General features: G+C 29.3%; 1 protein-coding gene and 1 long non-coding RNA gene across 2 annotated transcripts in view; one reads left to right on the top strand and one right to left on the bottom strand.

The window, feature by feature from the left end:
• Window positions 1-11510: 11510 nt before the first annotated feature.
• The window catches only part of LOC124426237, a 41414-nt gene continuing 28852 nt past the window's right edge, over window positions 11511-24072 (bottom strand). Inside the window, exons 3-4 of the mRNA XM_046967680.1 lie at window positions 13415-13736; window positions 11511-13291 (exon numbers count right to left, since the gene is read on the bottom strand). Of these exons, the coding sequence (XP_046823636.1) occupies window positions 12655-13291; window positions 13415-13728 (951 nt within the window). The 5' untranslated portion in view covers window positions 13729-13736 and the 3' untranslated portion in view covers window positions 11511-12654. The remainder of the gene's footprint in view (window positions 13292-13414; window positions 13737-24072) is intronic.
• On the top strand, window positions 20090-23450 carry LOC124426241. Its single transcript, XR_006942683.1, has 2 exons — window positions 20090-21272; window positions 21845-23450. It is a non-coding gene; the product is annotated as an uncharacterized LOC124426241 (long non-coding RNA).

Raw genomic sequence — 24072 nt, forward strand, 5'->3', positions numbered from 1 at the left:
AATAATAGACCAATATCTTAACACTCGCTTTTAGTATGTACATATATATGCGTATTATATATGTACATATATATTCTTTGAAAAATTAACTTATGCGAAGAATTTATGGAGTAGAGAGAAAGAGAGAGAGAGAGAGAGAGAGAGAGAGAGATAAAGATAAAGATAGTTATTATCGTTCTTCGTTTTAAAATACAATTTAATTGTTAGGTAAACTTGGAAACTATTAATTAAAAAAAAGAAAAAAACAGGGGTTAAGGATATCCGCCAGAGAGTACAGTTGAAAGTACGATTTAAAGATTGCTTCAAAGAAAATCCATAAAAATGTATTATTTTCCTATGTAAATGGCGTGAGAGAGAGAGAGAGAGAGAGAGAGAGAGAGAGAGAGAGAGAGAGAGAGAGAGAGAGAAAGAGAGAGAGAGAGAGAGAGAGAGAGAGAGATTCGACTTTGAGAGACTGAGAAAGGGAATTTTGTAAGTATACGGAGCAATAAAACTAACTTATGAGAAATTCATATCTTACTTAAGAAAGAAAAAAAAAGGAAAAAAAAAGAAAAATGAAAGAAAAACAATAAGATAGAAAGGGATCATAATCGAGTTGAAAAAAAGTAGACGCCTTGAGATAGTTTTCTATTCGAATACCTATTTACTCGAATTTTCGCTCGACCGAGCATCGGATTAATTCGGAATTTTTAAAGACGATTGTAAATTACAAGTAGTTCCAGTCTCGTTTGCCCTCTTCCTCCATCCCTTCTCCTTCCCCTACTTTCATTTTCCCCTCTCAACTCTCACTTTACGAACAAATTCCTTCTCTAATCTCTCTTTCGCCAAGTTGGAATTCGTAAAGTTAGAATTTACAATGTATAACAAACATATTCCTCTTTTCGTAACAATTTTTATATATATATGTATATATATATATATATATATATATATATATATATATATATATATATTCTCTTAAAATAACTTTAATAACATTGAACACAAAATATAAAAAATAAATTGTTATGATATTGAAAATGGAAAGAAAAAACAAATAAAAAAAATAAAAGACAAAGAATAAAGTGAAAGTAAAAGCAATAAAAATGAAAAGAAGAAAAATTCTTTAAGAGATCTAAGAATTATTTGTTTTTGTAGAAATGATTATATGTCAAATTTTTTTTTTTTGCACAGATATATATATATATACATACAACACACACACACACACACACACACAAATCGAATATGAAAACTGTTCTCTTTGTGATATATCGATTCTACTTTATTTCTCTCGATATTGTTTCATAAATTTGAGTGATAAAAAATTATAATGTATATCTTGTTTTTCAATGTACTCGATCATTTTCGATCGATTAATTTCATTGAATTTTGATCTAAGAAAAAAGAAAAAAGAAATCGATATATGATACGTCGCTTCTCGATGTTCCATGTTAGACAAACGAATTTAAATTGTTCGTTGACGATTAATAGATTAATAATGAATGAATTTGTTTAATATTAATCGTTTGTGTTCAAGAGGTTGTCGTGATTAAATAATGGAAAAGAAAGATAGGGAATAAAAAATGAGAGAGAGAAAAAGAGAAAGAGAGAGAGAGAGAGAGAGAGAGAGAGAGAGAGAGAGAGAAGAGAGAAGAAATTGGGAAATAGAAAAAAGTTATGTTTTAGGAGAAAATTCGATCGTAGGGATATAACATTGTATATGTATATATATATAGATAGATATATATATATATATGTATGTATATATATGATCGTCTTATCTATATTTTTAATCCTTTAGTTATCGATTCTTATGTTAGTTAAAAGAAAGAAAAAAAAAAAAAAAGAAATGGAAGCCGAGCAACGAATGGGTGACGGAATAAAGCGATGTTTATTTAATCATAAAATTCGTTCACGTGGCGACATGCTAACACGCATGTAAGTGTATATGTATGTATGTATACATATATATATATATATATATATATATATATACATATACGTATATGTGTATATATATAGATATGTACGCGAGAGGTGCAACTAAAAAATGTGCCGCGATGGATATTAAATGTATAATAAAAACACATAATTATAATGATATAATGTATGTATATATATATATATATATATATATATATATATATATATATATTAATATTAATATTAATAATAGTAATAATAATAAAATAATAATACACGTTATACATACATATATATATTATATATATAGTGGATAAAATTATATAATACAGCAAAAAAAAAAGTACTTGAAGGTACGTTATACATATATAAATGCTCTATTTTACTAAGGATATTTTTGATATATCTATATATATATAAATATGAGTATATATATAATATGAATATATGTATATCGAATCATTAAAATGTGTAATCACGAGCGACAGCTCGACGACCGATAATTATTGTTGCGAACAGATAAGACGATAAAATGTCTAAAATGATTATAAAACTGCAGAGGAGTGTGCTATGTGTCGAATTTATATTAGCAAGCGAACAAGATCGTTTTCTGTCAATCTATTTATCTATCCATCTATCTTTATTTCTCTCGAATAGTACATTTTTTCTCGATTGGGTCTTTCATCATTAGCATCATTGCAAGTCGACATTTTAATCGATTACGTTCACTCGTTTACGCGTTTCTTTTTCTCTTTCTTTTTTTTTTTTTTTTTTCTTTTTTTCTTTGAGAGAGAGAGATTCTATTATTGATATATTCATGGATATACATATGTATATACATATATATATATATATATATTTTTTTTTTTGTTCATTTATTTACTATTGGTTATTAAAATTATCAATTATCAATGAGAAACACGTCGTCGACACAATTATTTTTGAATATATATATATATATATATATATATATATATATGTAGTATATATATATATTCAATATATATATATATATATTTATATTTATATTTATATTTATATTAATATAGTGCCTCGAAAAAGTGAAGTTCGTAAATATAAAAAATATAAAATTGCGACCCTACTGAAAATTATTTTCGCAAAATGTATTATATCACGATATTTAATGCGCGATGAGATAAGATATAAGAAAAGAGATTTTTACGATCGTTATTGTGAGAAAGGGACAGAGAGAAAGAGAGAGAGAGAGAGGGAGAAAGTGAGAGAGGATATTTGTGAAGAGATATTTTATGTTATTATTCCGTCGTTCGATCTAACGAAAGGAAATGCATCTCGCTGAAGATTGAAATAGGCTTTTTCTTTTGTTTTTTTTTTCTGTCTTTCTTTTATTTCATTTTATTTTATTTTATTTTATTTTATTTTATTTTATTATTATTATTATTTTTTTTTTTGGGCAATGTATTAGTATGTCTTCTTTATTCTACGAAAGATTTATTACCGCCCACGCATGTTCGCATGTTTATTTTTATTTGAATATTAAATATTTATCATTACGATCAATTTATTATGACATTTATTATCATTTTATTATTATTATTATTATTATTATTATTATTATTATTATTATTATTATTATTATTATTATTATTATTACTATTATTCTTATTATTACTATTCTTATTATTATTATTATTATTATTATTATTATTATTATTATTATTATTATTATTATTTCCGAGAATCGTTCTACGTATGATAGGTACGCACTTTTTTTTTACGTTTATAACCTTCCATAAAAGATTCTCTTTAATTTTATAATATATCTATAAAATATTCTATTTTTCTTTTTTCCTCTATTCTTTTTTTTTCTCTTTATTAACAAAATTCTCTTTCTGTCACATTAACATAACAAGTTTATGAATATACACGAACTTTTTTATTCGCGATAAAACGATCATTGTTAATTAAACTTTATATGACGATTTCTTAAACGCGCTTAGAAATGTTTATCGATTTAATATGTAACATGTAATATGTAATATATGTATGTAAACATCACATAGTATACAAAAACGGGAAACGTATCGAAACAATTTTACACATTTGTTTCTTTTTATCTTTTTATTATTATTATGTTTATTATTATTATTATTATAATTATTATTATTTTTTTTCTTTTTTTGAAATTGTAATAAAATTGCTCTTTTGATAATTCGCTTGAATTATTATGAGCGAGGATAATTCCCGCATTGGTTCGTCCTCGTAACGATTGATCGATCGATCATCCAGAATCACGCTCGATCTGGGGCCAATTTTGAATTTAAATACGTACAAGGGAAGAAATAATTCGGCAATGTTTCCGTTAATTCGATGATGAAAAAAATTTTCTTCGGCAATGTTTCGTTAATTCATCAATGAAAGGTTATCCTCGGCAATATTTCGTTAACTTGCAAACGAGTGAAAAAAAAAAGAAGGGAGATAGAGAGAGAGAGAGAGAGAATGTTCGTGTGAATGTATATGTGTGTGTGTGTGTGAAAGAGAGAAAGAAAAAGAGATAGATGGACCGATAAAGATAAAGAGAAAAGGATAAAGATAATTGAAGTGAGCTAAAAAAAAAAAAATAACGCAAAAGTACACGATCGAATGAGTACTGTGAGTTTAAGTTTTCAGAATTCTATTTTTCTGCTGGCCGAAAGTGTAATTATTGTAGAGCACGATGGTGTATGGTGATGTTAACGATATATATATATATATATATATATATATATATATATATATATATATATATATATATATATATATATATAGAGAGAGAGAGAGAGAGAGAGAGAGAGAGAGAGAGAGAGTGAGATGAAGATAAAGATTAAAAAAAAACTTAGGGATGATCAGCGAACGATGCATATCGATGTCGAATTTGATTTTTACCGTGATGATGAAGTGCCCTTTAATATGATCCAAGAGAATAAGTTGTTCGCTTTTCGAGATCTTTACACATTCCTACGCGTGTGTTCTCTCGCTTATCGTGATGATTAATAATAATAATAGAAAAGGAAAAAAAAAGAAATAGAAAGGAAAAGATAAAGCAAGCAATGGCAGACAACTAGATTTTTCTTTCTTATTTTTGTATTATTTGCCCACTCTTATTAATGATTTTTCAATTATTTATCATTTTCTTCTGTACGAATGACAGTTTGAATTAATCGAGGTACCTCGCGCTTTGTCTCTTTTTATTGATTACTTTATTATTATTATTATTATTATTATTATTATTATTATTATTATTATTATTATTACTATTATTATTGTTATTACTACTACTATTACTATTACTAGTACTACTACTACTACTACTACTACTATTATTGTTATTATTATTATTAATATTATTATTATTATTATTATTATTATTATTATTATTATTATTATTTTCTCGCAGTCTAAAGCTTCATACTAAAGGGAACTCGATTCATAGTAAAAAAAAAGCAATGTGATATCCGATCGAATGTAATATTATCCATTGAATCATTTTCATGGATAATTCGTTACGATCGAGAAAACGAAGGAAGGGATGTATTGCGATTGATGTTCGAAAAGGTGCAACACCGCCTGAAATTATTGAGTTCGAAACGCGTGGCGAGATGTATTATAACAATAAAATAATGAATATTAATCTTAAATGGGATTACTACAAGACGATGTGTTCACAATTAATAATATTATTCGATGCAATGATTTTTGTACTTTAACGAATTAATGGTAATAGGGTGCAATAAATAAAAATTCGTAACAAAAAAAAAAAAAAAAAAAAGAAAGAAAGAAAAAAAAACAAGAAAAAAAAGAAAAAACAAGAAAAAAAAGACAGAAAAAAGAAACAAATTTCTTTGAATCATTGTCAATCCTTCGCCACGCGTTAAACTCGGCACGTTCCTTTTTCCAATCCGTAAAAATTAAAATAACAATAATTAAGAAACAGCGAATTACGTGGATACCTAGGAAGAAAATAAGCGTCGAACCAATCGACCAATCACGAATCTAGGTTGTATGTAACGAAGTCAAGAAAATCGATGAGAATTCTTGAATTGTTGAAAGAAAGAAAGAGAGAGAGAGAGAGAGAGAGAGAGAGAGAGAGAGAAAGAGAGAGAGAGAGATAGAGATAGAGAGATAGAGAATAGGGTGAAAAAAAAAGGAAAATGGCGAAGAGTAGTGGAAAACATTGTTCGTCGGAGATAAACGGCAAAGCAATAAGAGCGCGTGTGTTAAAAGATATAAATACATATATATTAGAATGGAAAAGAAAAGGAAAAAAAAAGAACTGAACAAAAAATATCAATTTCAAGAATCCGATGAATTTTTATGAATTTTCCTTTATCTGTTGTTTTAATAGTGTGATCGGTTGTGAATTAATTTTCGTTTCGTTTTTTTTTTTGTTTTTTTTTTGCCTAGAAATTTAATCGAAGAAGACTCGAGATCGAGAACGAATGATCTATCTACCTACCTACCTATCTATCTATCTATCTATCTATCTATCTATCTATCTATTCTATCTATCTATCTATCTATCTATTTACCTATCTATCTATCTATCTATGTAAGATCTCTTTTGTACGAAAGTTGTGCTCGGCAAATTTGCTCGTCGCTCGATTTCTGTGTTCTGACGACCGAAAGAATTAATAACAAGAACAACAATGAAATAATAATAATACAAATTAGTATACATACGTTGCACATTGCACGCGTAGATCAGATCTCACCTTTGACGATCGAGATCCTTACCTAAAAAAACGCATGTTGTACGAACAAGCATACGTATAGATATATATATATATATATATATATATATATATATATATATATATATATATATATACTTATAATATAATATAATAATATATTAATAATATATTAATATACATTATTTCTTCTTCTTCGTCTTCTTTTTCGTAATCGTCGTCGTCGTCACATATATCGTAACGTCATAACGACAATGTCAGTCATCGCATCAACGTTTTTTATACGATTTTGTATCGAACACATACACATAAATGATCCGTAAGATACTGCATTTTTTTCTATAAAGAGAATATTTCTATATAAAGATATTAGAAAAACAAAAAAGAAAACTAAAAAAAAAGAAAAAAATGAAATGATTCGCGACAAAAAGCCGCGACATTATAAATAATGAAACGCACAATGCATAAATTTCACAGCGGCCGCGAATAATTTCCCGTAAGGATCGATTTTTCGTCGATTTTTATCGAAACTTTTGAAATCGAGAAACAAGAGAGAGATCGATCGATCATAGAAATGATCGATGATAGATGTTTTTGTTTTAACGAATCCGAAAGAGATCTTTATTCCGAGCACAACTTTTTAATTTAAACTCGAGCCGACGATTTCGAAATCGTTCAATAATTTTCTTCGGCAATATGTCCAACGTTAATTACGTCATTGATATTATTTCGAAGATCCGTAGATCATCATCGAAATAATCGATAACGACTAACACGTGTCACCATACATACGCGCACGCACGCACACATACATACATACATATATACATAAATACGTACATTTAACTGACGAACTATCTTCGCGTATATTAAAACTTCGATCATTTCGAATGGCTTAGGCCTTTAAGAGTGAACACCAATGTGTGCTCTTCTCTTCACACATACACGCATACAGTTACGATAATTATGTTATATAAATTAATATCAGCGCGCGTTTTAATAACTCTTATGGTAACCCTTTGTTTTTATTTAGTTTTAAAAAAAAAAAGTATAATAATAGTAATTATTATTATTAGTTCTCGATCCTTTGTATATATATATATTCGCAAGACTCAATAAAAAAAAAAAAAAATATCGGCTGTGACGTAGTAATTTCAATATATCCTTAATTAAAAACAACGACAGTCTGAAAATTAATATTAAAAATAATGAAAACGTTAACGGTGTGGAGGAATTTTTAGGTACAAAAAGACGCATCACCTTTTTTTTTTCTTTTTTTTTCTTATTTATTTGCAATATTTTCATATAATTGGTAACTGATTTCGGATAACTAGTATACTAAAAACCTAAACAACGTACGAAACATTATACATAGTTGTCTTAGATGTGCTAAGGCGGCTATTTACAATATTGTGTTGAGTCACACACGTCGATTTATTTATAATCTTTTTCTTCTACTCCTCCTCCTCCTCCTACATTTTCTTCTTCATCTTAACAATGCGAGCAGACATATCTCTGCATTATACCGGCCGTGCAACGCCAAACATCAGTATTATTTATTTATTTATTCATTTTTTATTTTATCCTTCGATCCTCATCTCTTATCTTTTATTTTTATTTTTATTTTTATTTTTGTAAAACTTCGTGTTCCAACTTTTTTTTCACGCTTCCTCAATAAATTCTCTAAAAATTTCAAAAACGAAGCTTAAACAATCCATAATAATCAATTATACAATTAAATATTTATTTATTTATTTATTTACTTATTTATTTATTTATATTTTTTTTTTTTTTAAGTATGTCTTTCTCTCTCTAATCAAACAATTGCGACGAGGTAAGTTTTAAAAATTTTATTTTCAATAAAAAATAAATAAATAAATAAATAAATAAATAAATGAAAAAAAAAAAAAAACAAATCGTCATTTTGAAAGAAGTTTCAAAGAAAAGACGTAGAAAATTGAGCAAAGAAAATTGACAAAGACAAAAGCCTTTTCTATTGGAGGAACGATGCACGAATAAAAAAAAGGAAAAAAAAAAAGAAAAAAGAGAAGAAAAGTTAAAAGGAAGAATTAAAATAAAATAAAACAAAATAAAATAAAATAAAATAAAATAAAATAAAATAAAATAAAATAAAATAAAAATTTGTACATATAAAGGAGTTCCAATGTTCGGACACATAAATCGTATAAGATACATAACACATACCTTCTTTGAAAATTCCCGACTAAACAACGATTTGTTATTTTATTCGTGATGACTCGACAAATGTCTATATTACATTAATAGTAAAAGGGCGGTGTGAATTGAACCGAGAGACTGGATATAGTTACATATTTTATATATGCATATATATATATATATATATATATATATATATATATATATATATATATATACATATATATATACATACACACACATATATATACATATATATATATACACACATATATATATACATATACATACATATATATATATATATAAATCGAATGAAAGAAAACCAGCCTTTCGAATTGTCCCTTTGTGTGTGTGTTAATTCAACGTACCTCGTGATATGTTTCGTTTATTCTCGCACGTACATCCCATGCATACCATACATACACATAAATAATTAATAAGAAGAAAAAATGAAGTATGTATATTTTGAGTTTTTTTTTTTTTTCTTTTTCTTTTTCTTTTTCTTTTTCTGTTTATATTGCACTGCGATTAGAGGGTGAAAAATTTGATTAATGCGAATCGAAATTATTAGTGTGACGTGCGAGCACCAATCGAAAAAAAAATATTTCTCGTCCTTAAGTATATATTATCATTCTCCCCTCTTCCTCCTTATTTTTTCCTTCCTCCATTTTGTTTATCGTCGATGCATTTCAAAATTGTTACTACAACACATATCATGAGACAGCGTCTTTGTGTGTGTGTGTGGTTTCTTTTTTTTTCTTTTTTATTTTTTTTTTTTGTTTAATTACACATCATAATTGCTTTATCATCGCTTTTAATAATAACGAAAAGCTCTGTAACATCGTAGAACCTTTTTTTATTTTGTATTTATCTCTTTTTTTTTTTTATTTATTTTTTTTTTTTTCACTTTTTTTCTTTTGTTTTTTTTTTCTTCTTTTTTAATATATTTTTCCTATCGAGTTTCTTTTTTAAAAGTTCAAAATTGGATTAGAAAAAAAAAAGGAAAAAAGAAAAAAATATATATATATGGAATGACTTTAGAGAGAACGCTCTGTATATCTCGCGAATGAAAAATTGCGATTGACAAATTTACGATGAAATTCAACCATTTTTATCATACATACATATGAATGGTATGTTGTATATACATATATACGAAATCATTTTTATTTCATTTTATTTTATTTATTAATTAATTTTCTTTTCTTTTTTTTTTTCTTTCTTTTTTTTTCTTTTTTTTTTCTTTTTTTTTTTTTTAACAATGACCCGATAAAATAGACTTTGTTTCTTAATCTTTTCTTTTTTTTTTTTTTTTTGTTCTTTTTTGTTATTTCTACTATAATCCTTTTTCCTTTTTGCTTCTTTTTTCTTCACTTTATTATTTATTTATTTATTTATTTAATAATTATTATAATTTTATTTTATTTTTAATTTAATTTAATTTAATTTAATTTTATTTAATTTTATTTATTTTTTTTTTTTCTTCAAGACACTCACGGTTAAAAAGGGTCGACGATTGTTCATTGCGTCGATCGTAAACGTCCTACATACGTTGCAGTTGTACATACATACTGTCCTCGTGTTTTAAAATTAGTACTGTACTAAAAGGATTAAAAATTTAGAAACAACCATATATTCTTTTCTTTTTTTCACAACCATTCATTCCTTAAGAGAGAACAAAATTGATTTAATACTCGAAAGCGAAACAAATTTTGTATTATAAGGCTTATCTTCTTCTTTCTTTTTTATTCTCTCTTAATTTTGTTTTTTTCTCTGTACTTTTTTTTCTTTTTTTTTTTCTTTTTTTTTTTTTTTTTATTACAGTACTCATCTTTTCACAAGGAGCCTTTCATAAAAATGACGGATATCGACGTTCGCTAGGAGGAAATCATCGTGTAAGGAAGGATATACAATGATATTCTCGCTATAGGATAATTTCTAATACTCGATATAAATTGATTAACAGAGAAAGATTGTATAAAAAGAAAAAAAGAAAAAAATAATAATTAATCAATTTATACAAAAAAAAAAAAAAAAAAAAAAAAAACAAAAAAAAAAAAAAGAAAAGAAAAGAAAAGAAACAAGAAAAAAAAAAGAGAAATTAATTTTAAGATAGAACGATAAAAATGAACGAAGTAACAGCTAAGGCCCGTCGTGGCATTAACGTATTAATGATTCTATCACGCATATAGAATTTTAGTCGTTCCGCTTTTACAAACGCTTAGCGACTACTCTCTACCAGACTTAAATTATCTTCTCTCTCTCTCTCTCTCTCTCTCTCTCTCTCTCTCTCTCTCTCTCTCTCCCTCTCTGCCTCCCTCCCTCCCTCCCTTTTTTTCTTTTCTTTCTATTTTTTTTATATTTTTTTTTTATTATTTTTCTTCTTTTTTTTTAATTTTTTTTAATTTTTTTGTTTCTTTTTTTTTTTTTTTATACAAACGCGCGAGCAGATGGCTGCTACGCGTAACCTTTCGTAAGATGATCGCCGAGCGTATATAAACCCGTTTAATATCGTTTAACGCATTTTTATAAACATATCTCTATCTATTTATATATACAAATAATAATAATAATAATAATAATAATAATAATAATAATAATAATAATAGTAATAATAATAATAATAATAATAATAATAATAATAATAATAATATATGTATATGTATACGTGTGTGTATATATGTTTGTGGATGAATGTGATTGGATGTATGTATATATATATATATATATATATATATGTATATGTATGTATATATAGATGCATGTATCTCGTGTATATGTGTGCATGTAAGGATTTTTTTTTCAATGGACAAATCCATTGTTCGCAACGTCCTTGTTTTTTTTTTTTATTGTTGTTATTGTTGTTGTTGTTATTATTATTGTTGTCGTCGTCATCGTCGTAGTCGTTTTTTTCACACTTTGCTAGCACTATTTAACAAATTTCTATGTTACCGATAATTATTCGTCCGAGATAAGAAATCAATTTTCGTTGCCAACTTGGAACGAACAAAGACTCATCCTTTCCCTTCTCCCTTTCTCTTGGAGCTTCCCCGTTTCTCGTCTCTCGGGTATTGGAAATAAGAAAGAAAGGAAAAAGAAAAAAGAAGAAAAGAAAGAAAAAAAAATTGAGAAGATCAAACGAGACTCGAATTCGAAATTTATTTCTTTTTTTCCCAACTCTAGTTCCTTCTCGCGATACTACAAAGAGAACAAAGAAGAGTCTCTCTCTCTCTCTCTCTTTTTTCTTTTTCTTTTTCTTTTTCTTTTTCTCTTTCTCGAATTTTCCCGCAAGAAAGAAGCTCGATTCGATGCAAAAATCTTAATCTCGAGTAGTCCATCTTTTTCTTTATTTTTCCCCTTTCTTGTTTTTTTTTTTCTTTTTTTTTTCTTTTTTTTATTTTATGCACCTATATATCGATCGTTCAACGGTAATGATATACGAGCAACGATTATTCTTTCTAATCGTTGACTTTCTAGATTATGTTTTGCCACATTTTTAGGTTCATCCTCTTGGTGGTTCATTGTGCGTGCCGCGAAAGCGAAGACCCGCTTGCTCATTCGCGTCTTCACCTTTATCGAAGCCAGCGTTACTGTTATCATAATCATCATTATCATTATAATCATCATTATCATTGTTATCATCGTTATTATTATTATTATTATAATTATCATCATTATCATCGTCCTCGTCGCCATCATCGTTATTATCGTTGCTATTGTTGTAATTGCTGTTGTTGTTATTGTTGTTGTTGTTGTTATTATTATTCTTCTTGTTATTCTTCTTTTTTTTCTTGTTTATATGATCATAAAACGATTTAGAAGCGACAAGGAATGGATGCTCATGGCGTATCACTTTTCTCTAGGTTTCCAAACCTGGTACGAGGCTGTGGAAAGTTTGGATATCATGGAAAGCTCTGCCACAGCTCTGATTGTTGTTCCTTTCAAATTTGGCCAAGTCAAAATGTTCATCGAGCGATTGCAACTCGACCAATCGTTCCTCCAACGTTTTCGCTGAATCTGCAAACCTAGCAAAGTCACAGATCCTGTCAGGATCGCAACCAACTACATCAGCGACTTCCATCATGCCTACGTCCGTTGATCTGCTTGCCAATTGAGTACTGGGGTCATCCAGGTCAGCTGGGAAGAGGACAGAGTTGTTGCAGGTATTTGTGTTGATATTTGGCGTCATCGTCGTCGTTGCCGTTGGCGATGCCGCTTGTATCGTTGGTGTTGTCGTTGACGTTACGTTCGCCGTAGACGTATGATCGACCATGTTCGTTGGACCACGTACGTCGACTGTACCACCCAAACGATCCTCCGTATAGACCAAATGATGATGAGCCGATTCCGCGTCATGAACATCATCGATATGAGAAAGTAATCGAGGGGTTGGGGGTAGGATGTAAAAGTCGCTGAAAACGTCGTCTTGTAGATCCAACTCGTCGTGCCTTTGACGTTTCGTACTAAGCCCGTCGTTTCTCGTATCATCGGCTAGCCTATGGAAAGAAATATTGAAAAAAAAAAAATCGATTTTTATCGATCAAACGTAATAACTTTCGATTGATATTTTCCCTTTAACCTTTAGAAATTAACAAAAATGAAAATAATTCTTCGCTCACCTCTTTCTCGAGTTAGTGTCATCGTCGATGATAAGATTACTGGAAACATTGTTCTCCTTCGTCGAATCATTCAAATACGTGACCACCGGAAGACCATAGTTTCTAGTCTTCTCGTCCCGGTTTTCACGCTGCAATCGTCTAACTGCGTTGTTTATTAGAACCGATCTGCACAAACTCGCTTCGGGATCTTCGATTCTACGTAATTTTCCAGCGGATATTTTAAGAAGTCGACGACGTTCCTCTCTCGCACGATACTTTGCCGAAATCATCGTTGGTCTGCTCCTACGAATCACTAAATCCTCCTCCAATCTCATCTTAACGCCTGCAAAAAAGAAAATGAAAATGGAACGATTTATAGATTTTGTTTATATCGACAACGTATGAGAAATTATATCCGCCTATCGAATCAATATTTACGATAACCTCGGAGCAAAATATTTGATATTTTTAAGGGAAGGGGAAATGGACGAACAACATCGGAGATTACCTGGATCGGTGCCTAACTTGACGTGTTACGTCACAGTTATATATCAAATGGAATCTCTTTGAAGGTGATTATTTTTGATCGAGCTATGATATAACGATTAGTTCTTCTACTGTGAAACTTTAAAGTGTATTGTATCAAAAGGTTATTAAAATCATTTTAGAATATCTAGTATATAATTTTCTCTAAATATAATTATATTATGAAATTAAAGTAAATTCAATATATATTTAATAAGATTAAAGATTTCAGTGAATCAGATTTTTAATAACCCCCAAAATGAATTTTCTTACATTTTTAAGAGAGAAACCAACGAGAAAAATAAAAAACAAAAAAAAAAATAAATAAAATGAAAATAAAAAAGAAAACAAAATGGAGACATTGATAAACAAGCGATCATGTTTTCTTATAAAGATAGACTATGTCGATAACGACGGAGGTGCCTTTTTCTTTTCTCCTATTGTCAACGACTGACCCAGATACTCGTTTCCGTCTTTTCGACAAAACGCGATCGAATTGACGCTAGTCTGAAACATCATCTCTTTATTTTTTCTTTTTTTTTTTTTTTTCCTTTTCGAAACACCATCATCATATCCTGCCCTACAAAGAAGAATACACAACAACCACGACGACGACGACGACGACGACGACGACGACGACGCGATGCATACTCGAACGTATTATTTGCTTCAAGGTCGACGAAATTATCTCTTGTTGGCGATACACGCACACACAACAACACATTTCAAAGCTTTCGAAAGGTTCAATTGGTGATAGTTCGTTGTTCCATCTTACGATTCCAACGTTTGAAAAATTCATTATATATAATAGTTAATTCATAAAACTCAATATGGCGGCATATCATTGACAAACAATTAGACAAACGTTTCGATCTGCTACTTTTTTTTTCTTTCTTCATAATATATCATACTTTCATTTTTTCTTATTTTTATCCAATATCTTATAGATTCATTTAAAGACGCGAAGAGATGAATTATATTGTAATATAACACATTTTATAAGAACAAATGTCAATGAGAAATCTATTATTTTCTTGATTAAAAAGAATGTATTCAATTTTTTTCTTTCCTTATTACATTATCACTTGTATAATTATATTTATTATTATTATTATTATTATTATTATTATTATTATTATTATTATTATTATTATTATTATTTCTTTTTATTTTTATTTTTATTGAATATCTCGACCTTATTTAAAGAGAGACCTATAGAAGAATTATACGTATAATGTATAACACGGGTTCGATAAAATATCATATAATGTCAACAAGAAGTGACATTACAAAATCGTCCTATCGGACATTGTAAATAAGTTCCTCTCTCTCCCTCTCTCTCTCTCTCTCTCTACCCCCCCTTCCTCCTCTTCCCCCTCTCTCTTTCTGTATGTGATAACAAGTCGTATAATTTTTCTCGAAGATTTTATAAAAAATAAAAACAAAATTAAAAAAAGAAAAAAAACGATAGAACGAGACTATATAAATTATGAATTATCTTGGTTGGCATTAAACTATGCGAATGCAAGAGATATAACGTCACCCATTGGAAAATGATCTTCCGTTGGGTATAATCGTCGAATGAAAATGGTAGACAACGATGTTTTATCCAGCGTGCCGATCCATAAAGAAGGTTTTATGTATTATCCAGTTTTCGACGATGGTAATTCGTAGTTTAATGCGTCACGATTGAATCATACAGTTGCTATGAAAATGACGTGTAATAGACAGCAATAACACAATCAAACTAGCAAGTATATAATATATACTGCACTCAGTGTAGTTGGCCGCTTTTTAAGCGGATCTCTCATTTGCTCTTTCTCTCTCTCTCTCTCTCTCTCGCCTACTTATTTTATTTAATACATAAATATGTATATGCATCTAGATATTTTTCATAATATAATTATCATTTAATTTCGACAGTTAATGTGCTTTACAACTTTTATAACATAACAACGTTCTTTAACAACACATTGTTAATTGACCATGAGTATATACTCGTTTACGACGAAAGCAAGCATGCACATGCATCCGTTATTTAATTATTAAAGTACAAAATAATAATGCAATTTGTTATTTTATAGAACAGGTCAAAGGTATCAAGGGTGAGGGTCAAAAGTTTTTAGATGATTTTAAATATCGCTTATCCTTTTTTTTTTTTCTCTCGAGACTCTTTAGATTAATGTCTCCCTCCTGTTTTTTCGTTTTTTTCCGCCTTTCGAATTATAAAACTTGCATGAAACTATAGGTTTAAAAAGTCTCGAGGAAAAAAAAAAGAAAAAAAAAAAAAAAAAAAGAAAAAAAAAGAGTAATAGATCTTTTAAAATCATCTGGAAATTTCTTAGATCATCACTTTCATTACTTCGAATAATGTTTTCTTGACCTTTATGTTATCAATTTTCCTAAATTTGTAATATTTTAATATTGATTTTAATTTTCAATTATATATATATATATATATATAATCAAGACGAAACGCATTATCTTTTTTACATATTTATATGTATATAATAACTATCATATGTGAACAATGTGTTAAAATATTACAAGGATGGTCGGTAAAAGATAAGAATAAGAAATCATTTATTGTGACCTTCGGTCGGTAAAATGAAAATTTTCATTTTCATAGTCAAATCGTTTTGGAATATAACTTCGAGGTAATAAACGAGATTGGATTTCTTCGAAGCGACTATCTCGTCATTTTCGAAGTATTCTTCTTTTTCTTCTTCTCCTTCTTCTTCTCCTTCATCTTTTTTCTTTATAACATACTTTGAATTTATTGTTATGCACAACACGTTCCTTTTTTTTTCTTTTCCAAGTATTCGGATAAATAAGAACATGTACTTTCTTTTTTGAAGAAAATTTTTCTTTCTTTTTCTTTTTCTTTTTTTTTTTTTTTTTTTTTTTAAGGAAAAAAATTACTTGAGTGATAAATCGAAAATAATAAAACCATACGTAGATGTTTTCTACAAATATGAAATGCTCGTTCGTGATTGGTCGAAAATTGTCATCGTTAAGGCGGCTTTTAATTTCATCTTCGTATAAAATTATAACTTATTACTCACGTTTTTTTTGCTCGAAGAAATATATTACATTTATTTTAATATTAATATATAGTTTATATATATATACACACACACACACATATATATATATATTAATATATTTTTTAATTAATATATGTATCATGAATTTTTCATAACATACGTATAACAAAAAATTGCATTTACGAAAGTAGGCTTAAAGATTCGAGCGCGCCTTCCTACATGTATAGGTGCGTAAGCGTGTGCGCATTTAGTGAGCTTGTGAATGCGTACGCGTGAAGGTGTGTATCTACGAGTGCTTTTTCTCATCGCCTCGGTAAGCGCGTCGTTTTTAGTAGAAAACGAGGACACGATTGTTTCGCCTCGGTGCTTTTTCGGACGCAACTTGTTTCGCTTCCTGCAAAAAGGTGATTCTTTAACGTCGAACGACGAAAATCCCATAGAAAATTGTGTATAAGTGATTTACGTCCATTATGCGTTCGTACATATATACATATATACATACATACATACATACATACATACGTATATATATATATATACACATAGATAAGAGTAATCGGTTAAACGAGTCATCATAGTTCATGGTTATTTTTATATCTTTATTAAGACGAAACACGCAAAATAGATCGATCGGTAAAACAGAAAACCTTTCTTTTGTCTCTTTCTCTCTCTTTATATATATATATATATATAAATAATTAATTTCTTAGAAAAATTAAACAAGGAAAAATAATAAAAGGAATTAAATTCGTCAATTGGAAGATAAGTAATTACGTATGCATATATATATATATATATATATATATATATATGTATGCATATATATATATATATATGTGTATGTATAAATATGTACGAATCAAGATGGCGGAGCTTCTTTATGCGACACGACATATCGTGGTTTTACATTCCGTTAATAGAAAGCTACTTGTGAAACGAGATACAATTATGCGAGTTGGTTGGAATGGTAGATGAGTAGTAAAAGAAAAAAAAAACGCACAGGCATACACGCACACACGTACACATACAAAAGAAAAAGAAGAAAGAAAAAAAGAAAGATAGAAGACATGTAGTAAATAAGTAGAAAGTATAAATCGTAGTGATTTCGTGTGAAATCTGGACGATAGTCTCCTTCCTAAGAGTAAGTTCCTTTTTAAATGGGTCAATTGTAGGTTAACTAATTAAATGGCTACAACCAAACCGAGGGAGAATTAAATCGTTAAGCAAGCCGAAACGTTAAGTTACGTCTATTTATTTATCCGTGCTTTAGAGAGCTCACGCATTCGTGATCACCGAGATGACAAAATCGTACGTATGTTGTGTATTTTGCGTGTGTGTGTGTGTAACTGTATATGTAAGACTGTAAGTTAGTGTAAATGTAAGCGTACGTTCTACTTTAAAGATACAACTATTACCAACCACCATCGTTGTACTGCTTTAGGTATCTGAATTATTTCGTCACTCAATTGTTCCGTTTCGACGCGATTAGTTGTGGAAAAAAAACAAAAAAAGAAAAAAGAAAGAAAAGAAAAAGAAAAGACAAATAAGCAAAAAAGGAAGTAGCAAGAAAGTCGAACGAACAATCAACCTGTCGACAGTCGGAATTGAATTTATTCGTAAATTAATGATTATAAATATAAACGCGATGATTTTTTTCTTCGCAAAATAATAAACGCTTGCTAGTCATATTTCTATGAAATCGAATTTTTCGCGTGGCAGAAGTGGGTGATGGGGAGAGCGGGGAACGTACCACCGATATCATTCTCAAGGATTTTTCTAAACGACTCATCATCGGGAATCTTATTTCGAGGAATTTAAACGCGACACTTGTTTTTAGGATTTTCCAAGCGGACGCAGTTACAAACAGGATATATTCTTTTACATCTCATCTTATTTTATAACTTCCTTTGATATTATAGATTATTTCGTATGTATCATATGTACATATGGCTCGTGTTACTTCTTAGGGCTTGCCCTTTTAGAAACGAGTGATAATCTATCATCTATTTGACAAATATATGACATTGTTGTCTGCCTTATGAGAATATCGATATTCGATATATACTCACACACGCCCACATACATATATATATATATATATATATATATATATATATATATATATATATATAAACATGATGCATTTATAATGATAAGAAAATAAAAAGTAGTTTTTGAATTTTTTTATTTTTTTTTTATTTTTTATTTATTTTTTTTTTTTTTAATCGAATATACCCATCGAGAACTGTCGTGTAAATCCATTGATGAATATAAAATGATAATAAAAATGAAAGTAATAATAAGGCAAAAAAAAGGAAAAAAGAAAAGAAAAAGAAATATATTTTTTCAACTAATGCTCGTTATCTAGTAAACATCGTTATTAATTAACTTCCAACACTTGGTATTATCACGATGATGGAGTCACGAATACGCGCGTACTCGAAATAATCAAGTGCGACAGCTTTGGTTAAGCGATCGGTCGATAGATGGCGACAATCGCGCAGAATGGCGACGAACCCATCGTCGTCGTCGTCGTGTCATACGAATTCCGTTGCAAACCGAAAGAATCGACATAACGGTGTGCGTGTGTTTGTAAAGCATGCGCTCGCGCGTGTGACACTTGTTGCTAAAAAAAAAAAAAAAAAAAAAAAAAAAAAAGAGAAAGAAAAACAAATGGGTAAAAGGAAAAACGTTCGCGGTTTCAAGACAAGATCGTCCAATATTTTCTATGTATCTCAGTCTCGCGGTAAAATCAGACTTGGAAAAAGGTAACGCAGCACACTTATTGTTAGTCTCTCTTGCCTTCTTCCTTATGGAATCTCAACTATTCGATACCACCTTGCTTTTCATTTACTACGTGACGGAATGTTAATGAGATTCAAGATAAGTTAAGAAATCATTTCTTTTCTTCTCCTTTTCTTTCTTTTTTTTTTTTACGAGATTAACATTCGCTACAGAAATATGGATAAATAATAATCGTCGAATCGACGCTTTTTATATTCTCTTTTTCTTTTTTTTTTTTTTAAGTTGCTATTATACGCACGCATATGTTTACAACATTTTTAGATACTTTTCTTTATATCAAATTTTATTTTTTCATTATTTAATCATCTATTATTATGTATTTATTATTCTTTATTATATTTTGTATTATTTATTTTTTAAATTAAGTATTACGGTTAATGTTGATTGGTTAATTTTCAATGTATCTTTAAAAAGATTGTTTCCTTTCTTTTTTTTTTGTTTTTTGTTTTTTATTGCTCGATACGATCGTCTACCTATTTTGACCTACTCTTTTATGGGGGAAACAGATATTCTAGAAGACCAAAGTAGTACAATATAGTTCTTCGAAAGTAGTAGAGACTTGCATATAAAGAGAATGTATGTATGTACTTATGTGGGTATATATATATGTATATATATATATGTGTACGTACATGTAAAAGTAAGTACATAAACCTGTTTCGGAAAGTGAGTGAAAGACTTTCTTTAGATATTTATCTATTGATCGATCAATCGATCGATTGATTTCGAGACTTCATGAAAACGTGCCGTGACGTATTATTCGACATCCGCGCTTTGCTATTACGTTTAATAGAATAGTCGTCGATGGTTACGTTAAGATTCAAGTTTCGAAAGTAATTCTCTAATAATATTTGTTGCATCCGATGGAAATAGAAATGAGAACGCGTTGTCTCGAATTACGAGAACTTTAGTCATATATGCTGAGAATTCAATTGGATCATCTTTCATTTTCGGAAACTCGAAAAACTATATTTAACACAAAAGATTATCGTCGTCTATCTCTATCTTTATCTATCTTTATATCTATCTATCTCTGTCTATCTATATATATATATATATATATCCATACATACGTACATATATACAAATATATATATATATGTGTATATATATATATATCTTTATAACTTGAATTATCGATAAGATTGTAAAGTGATTTGCGCGACAGTAGCGACACGTCACGGACATTTACCGTAAATATAATCGATTTGATTTTAGATATCGAAATATAGATTGAGAATGAATATAAAGATACGTATTAAGATAGAGAAAGGTAAGATGGCGTCGTGAAAGAAAGAGTGATCATTTCGTTGAAAGTTTCAAAGATGATATTCGCGAGATATTTTGAAGCAAGGGAAAAATTTCAATGGATAGGAAAGGAAGAGGAAGAAGAAGAAAGATGGCAGGAGGAGAGGGAGGAAGAGGAGAAGGAGGAGAGGAAGGAAGGAAGGAAGGAAGGAGGTGCACCAAGCAAGATAGGAGGAGGCGATTTTACGCTCGAGGTACGCCTAGGCTAACTTTCTCCGCGAATGAAAAAAAACACGTCATAAGATATATACGCGTTACCTAACCTATAAAGTCTATCTTCGAAGTCGCTGACTCGTGCGTCCTCTTAGAAACCCTCTTTTCCGACTCCCCCCTGCCCGCCAGAGCTCTTCAACCCTCTAACATCGAACTCATTCCTTCTCTTTCATTTTTAAACGTATTATATCCTCGTCGCGCCAGTTTTTTCTTTTCTTTTATTTTTTTACTTTTTCTGTCTCCCTTTCTTTTTCATTGGTTATACATACATATATACATACGTGTATATAATCTACCATTCGACCTTGTTTGTGGAAAAAAAAATGTTCTACGTAGCAAACTTTTTTCATTTGTGCACACACACACACACACACATACACACACACAAAAGTATAAACGTACGTGTACATTCTCGATTCGAAATAATTTCTTAAAAAGAATCAACTTAATCGAACGAAAAAAACTTTTGATTTTTCATAATTAGAAATATTCGAGATTTTAATGTTTTAGACTAATTTGCTTTTCTCATTTCGATAATGAAATAATTCATTAGCTTTGGCTCCTCCCCCTCCACTCTCGGCAATGGACTCTCTTCGATCGATTTCCGTTCTGCGAGACGGTACCACCAACATTTCCACGCGTATACACACGTATACGTATATATATATATATATATATATATATATATGTATATATATATATATACATGCATATAGACATACCATACGTCGGACCGAGGCTTGTGCTTTGCAGTTTAGCTCGTAGTACATACATATGTATATATCATGTATGTACTTACTTCGCTGGATGCGTACCGTTACATCCATCCTACTCTTACATCATTGTTCTACAGCGTTTGCCGATTAAACGGAACTTTAACCTCAAATGAAATTAGATCTTGTTAGAATTGCATTTTCGTAGTACTTGAAATATATAAATATATATATATATATATAAAGGATATATTTCAATTTATTAACATTAAATCAATATTAATCGATATTCGACATATCGATTTTCCTCGAGCGTTATTTTAAAAATACGTCACTGGATTACGCAAAAGAGAGAAAGAAAAATGAAGAAATATGTCCGTATAAGTATAGACAACTTCCTGAAACTTTAAACACGAAAGATAATTCATGTAATTTATTAACAATAAATTAATATTAATCGATATTTGATTAAAAATAATATTTCTCGAGCGCCATTTTGAAAATATCTTAGCAAGATTATTTCGCGTAATTAAAAATTCGAGGTATAATACAATTGATTTATTAACAATGTAATTAATATCAATCGATATTGAATTAAATGATTTTGCCCGGGCACCATTTTTTAAAATATGTCACGATTGCTCCAAATAAAAAGAAAGAAAAAGAAAAAAAAAAAAAAAAAAAGAAGAAAAGTCACAATTAAGTTCTTACTTACGTGATCGGAGAAAAAAAAAAAGATCCATGTAATAGAACAGAACCGATCACAATCTAGAACGATCAAAATAGAGAAATATATAATATAAAAATAATGTTGTTCCTCTATTGCTCTCGGTTACGTTTAAAGAGGATGAACAAGAAGAAGAAGAAGAAGAAGAAGAACGGAGGCCGGCCATGTCTCTAAGGAACGTTGGCCCGTGTCCGTTCTCTCCGCAGGGGCCTTGAAAGGAATGCGCGCGCGCGCGCCTCTTAAAAAGAAATCGGTGAATGCGCTTTTACACGCGTGCTTATAAATAAATGCGTCCAGTGAACCGGACGTGCGATCGTCGAAAAAATATTTGATCCTCTCTTTTTTCGCATCGATACGCGTTCAAAATCTTTTCCAAAGTACGTTTTACTTTTATATAATTTTCTGTTAATCGATTTCAAAGTTAAAAAAAAAAAAAAAAAAGAAAAAAAAATAGAACTACGATCGTTGGACGTACGCGATCAAATTTAATTAATTTTTTTCTTTTTCCTTTTCCTTTTTTTTTTCTTTTTTTCTTTTTTTCTTCTTTTCTTTTATTTTTGTTCTCGCATTCTGGAAACACGTCCTCCCTTTTCCCCATAATAGGCCTTTCACTTTTCGATATAGTTTTATTCTTTTTCTTTTTTTTTTTTTTTTTATTCTCTTTTTTTAAAACTGTTTAATATTCTTAACGGGAATTATCAGACGTAACAAAAGTTTTATCAATGATATTAATAGAAATGATACAAATATTTTATATTATAAAAAAAAATGGCATATATATATATATATATATATATATATATATATATATATATATATATATATGTATATAAGAAAATAGACAAAAATCGTAAATTTTTTACTTTTAAAACAAAAAAGAAAATGTATTAATCTGGATTATCGAAAGTAACTTAAAGTATCTCATAAATATACAGATAGGTAGTTTGTTCTACTTTGTTGGTAGTTCTCTCCACTCTCTCTCCTCTCTCTCTCTCTCTTCCTCTCTCTCTATATCTCTCCTCTCTCTCTCTCTCTTTCCTCTTTACGTGTATATATCTATAGTATTTTCCTTGGCACGGCTATCGAGCAAGTAGCAGCAGTAGAGCAGCGCAGCAGTACCAGCTTCTCTTTCGCTTATTGGACGCTTCCATTTTCAGGAGGAAAATGAAAAGGTTTCGATCGCACCTTCTACTTCATTGGATTCTTTTCTCTCTACCAACGTCTCTTACGTAGTACATAGAAATGTAGATGCATGCATACATATATACATATATACATATATACATATTATACATACGTCTCTCTGTGTACTCTTGTAAAAATTCTTTTTTTACAAACTCT

The sequence above is a fragment of the Vespa crabro genome, chromosome 8 (genome assembly GCF_910589235.1).
Source record: "Vespa crabro chromosome 8, iyVesCrab1.2, whole genome shotgun sequence".
NCBI lineage: Eukaryota > Metazoa > Arthropoda > Insecta > Hymenoptera > Vespidae > Vespa > Vespa crabro.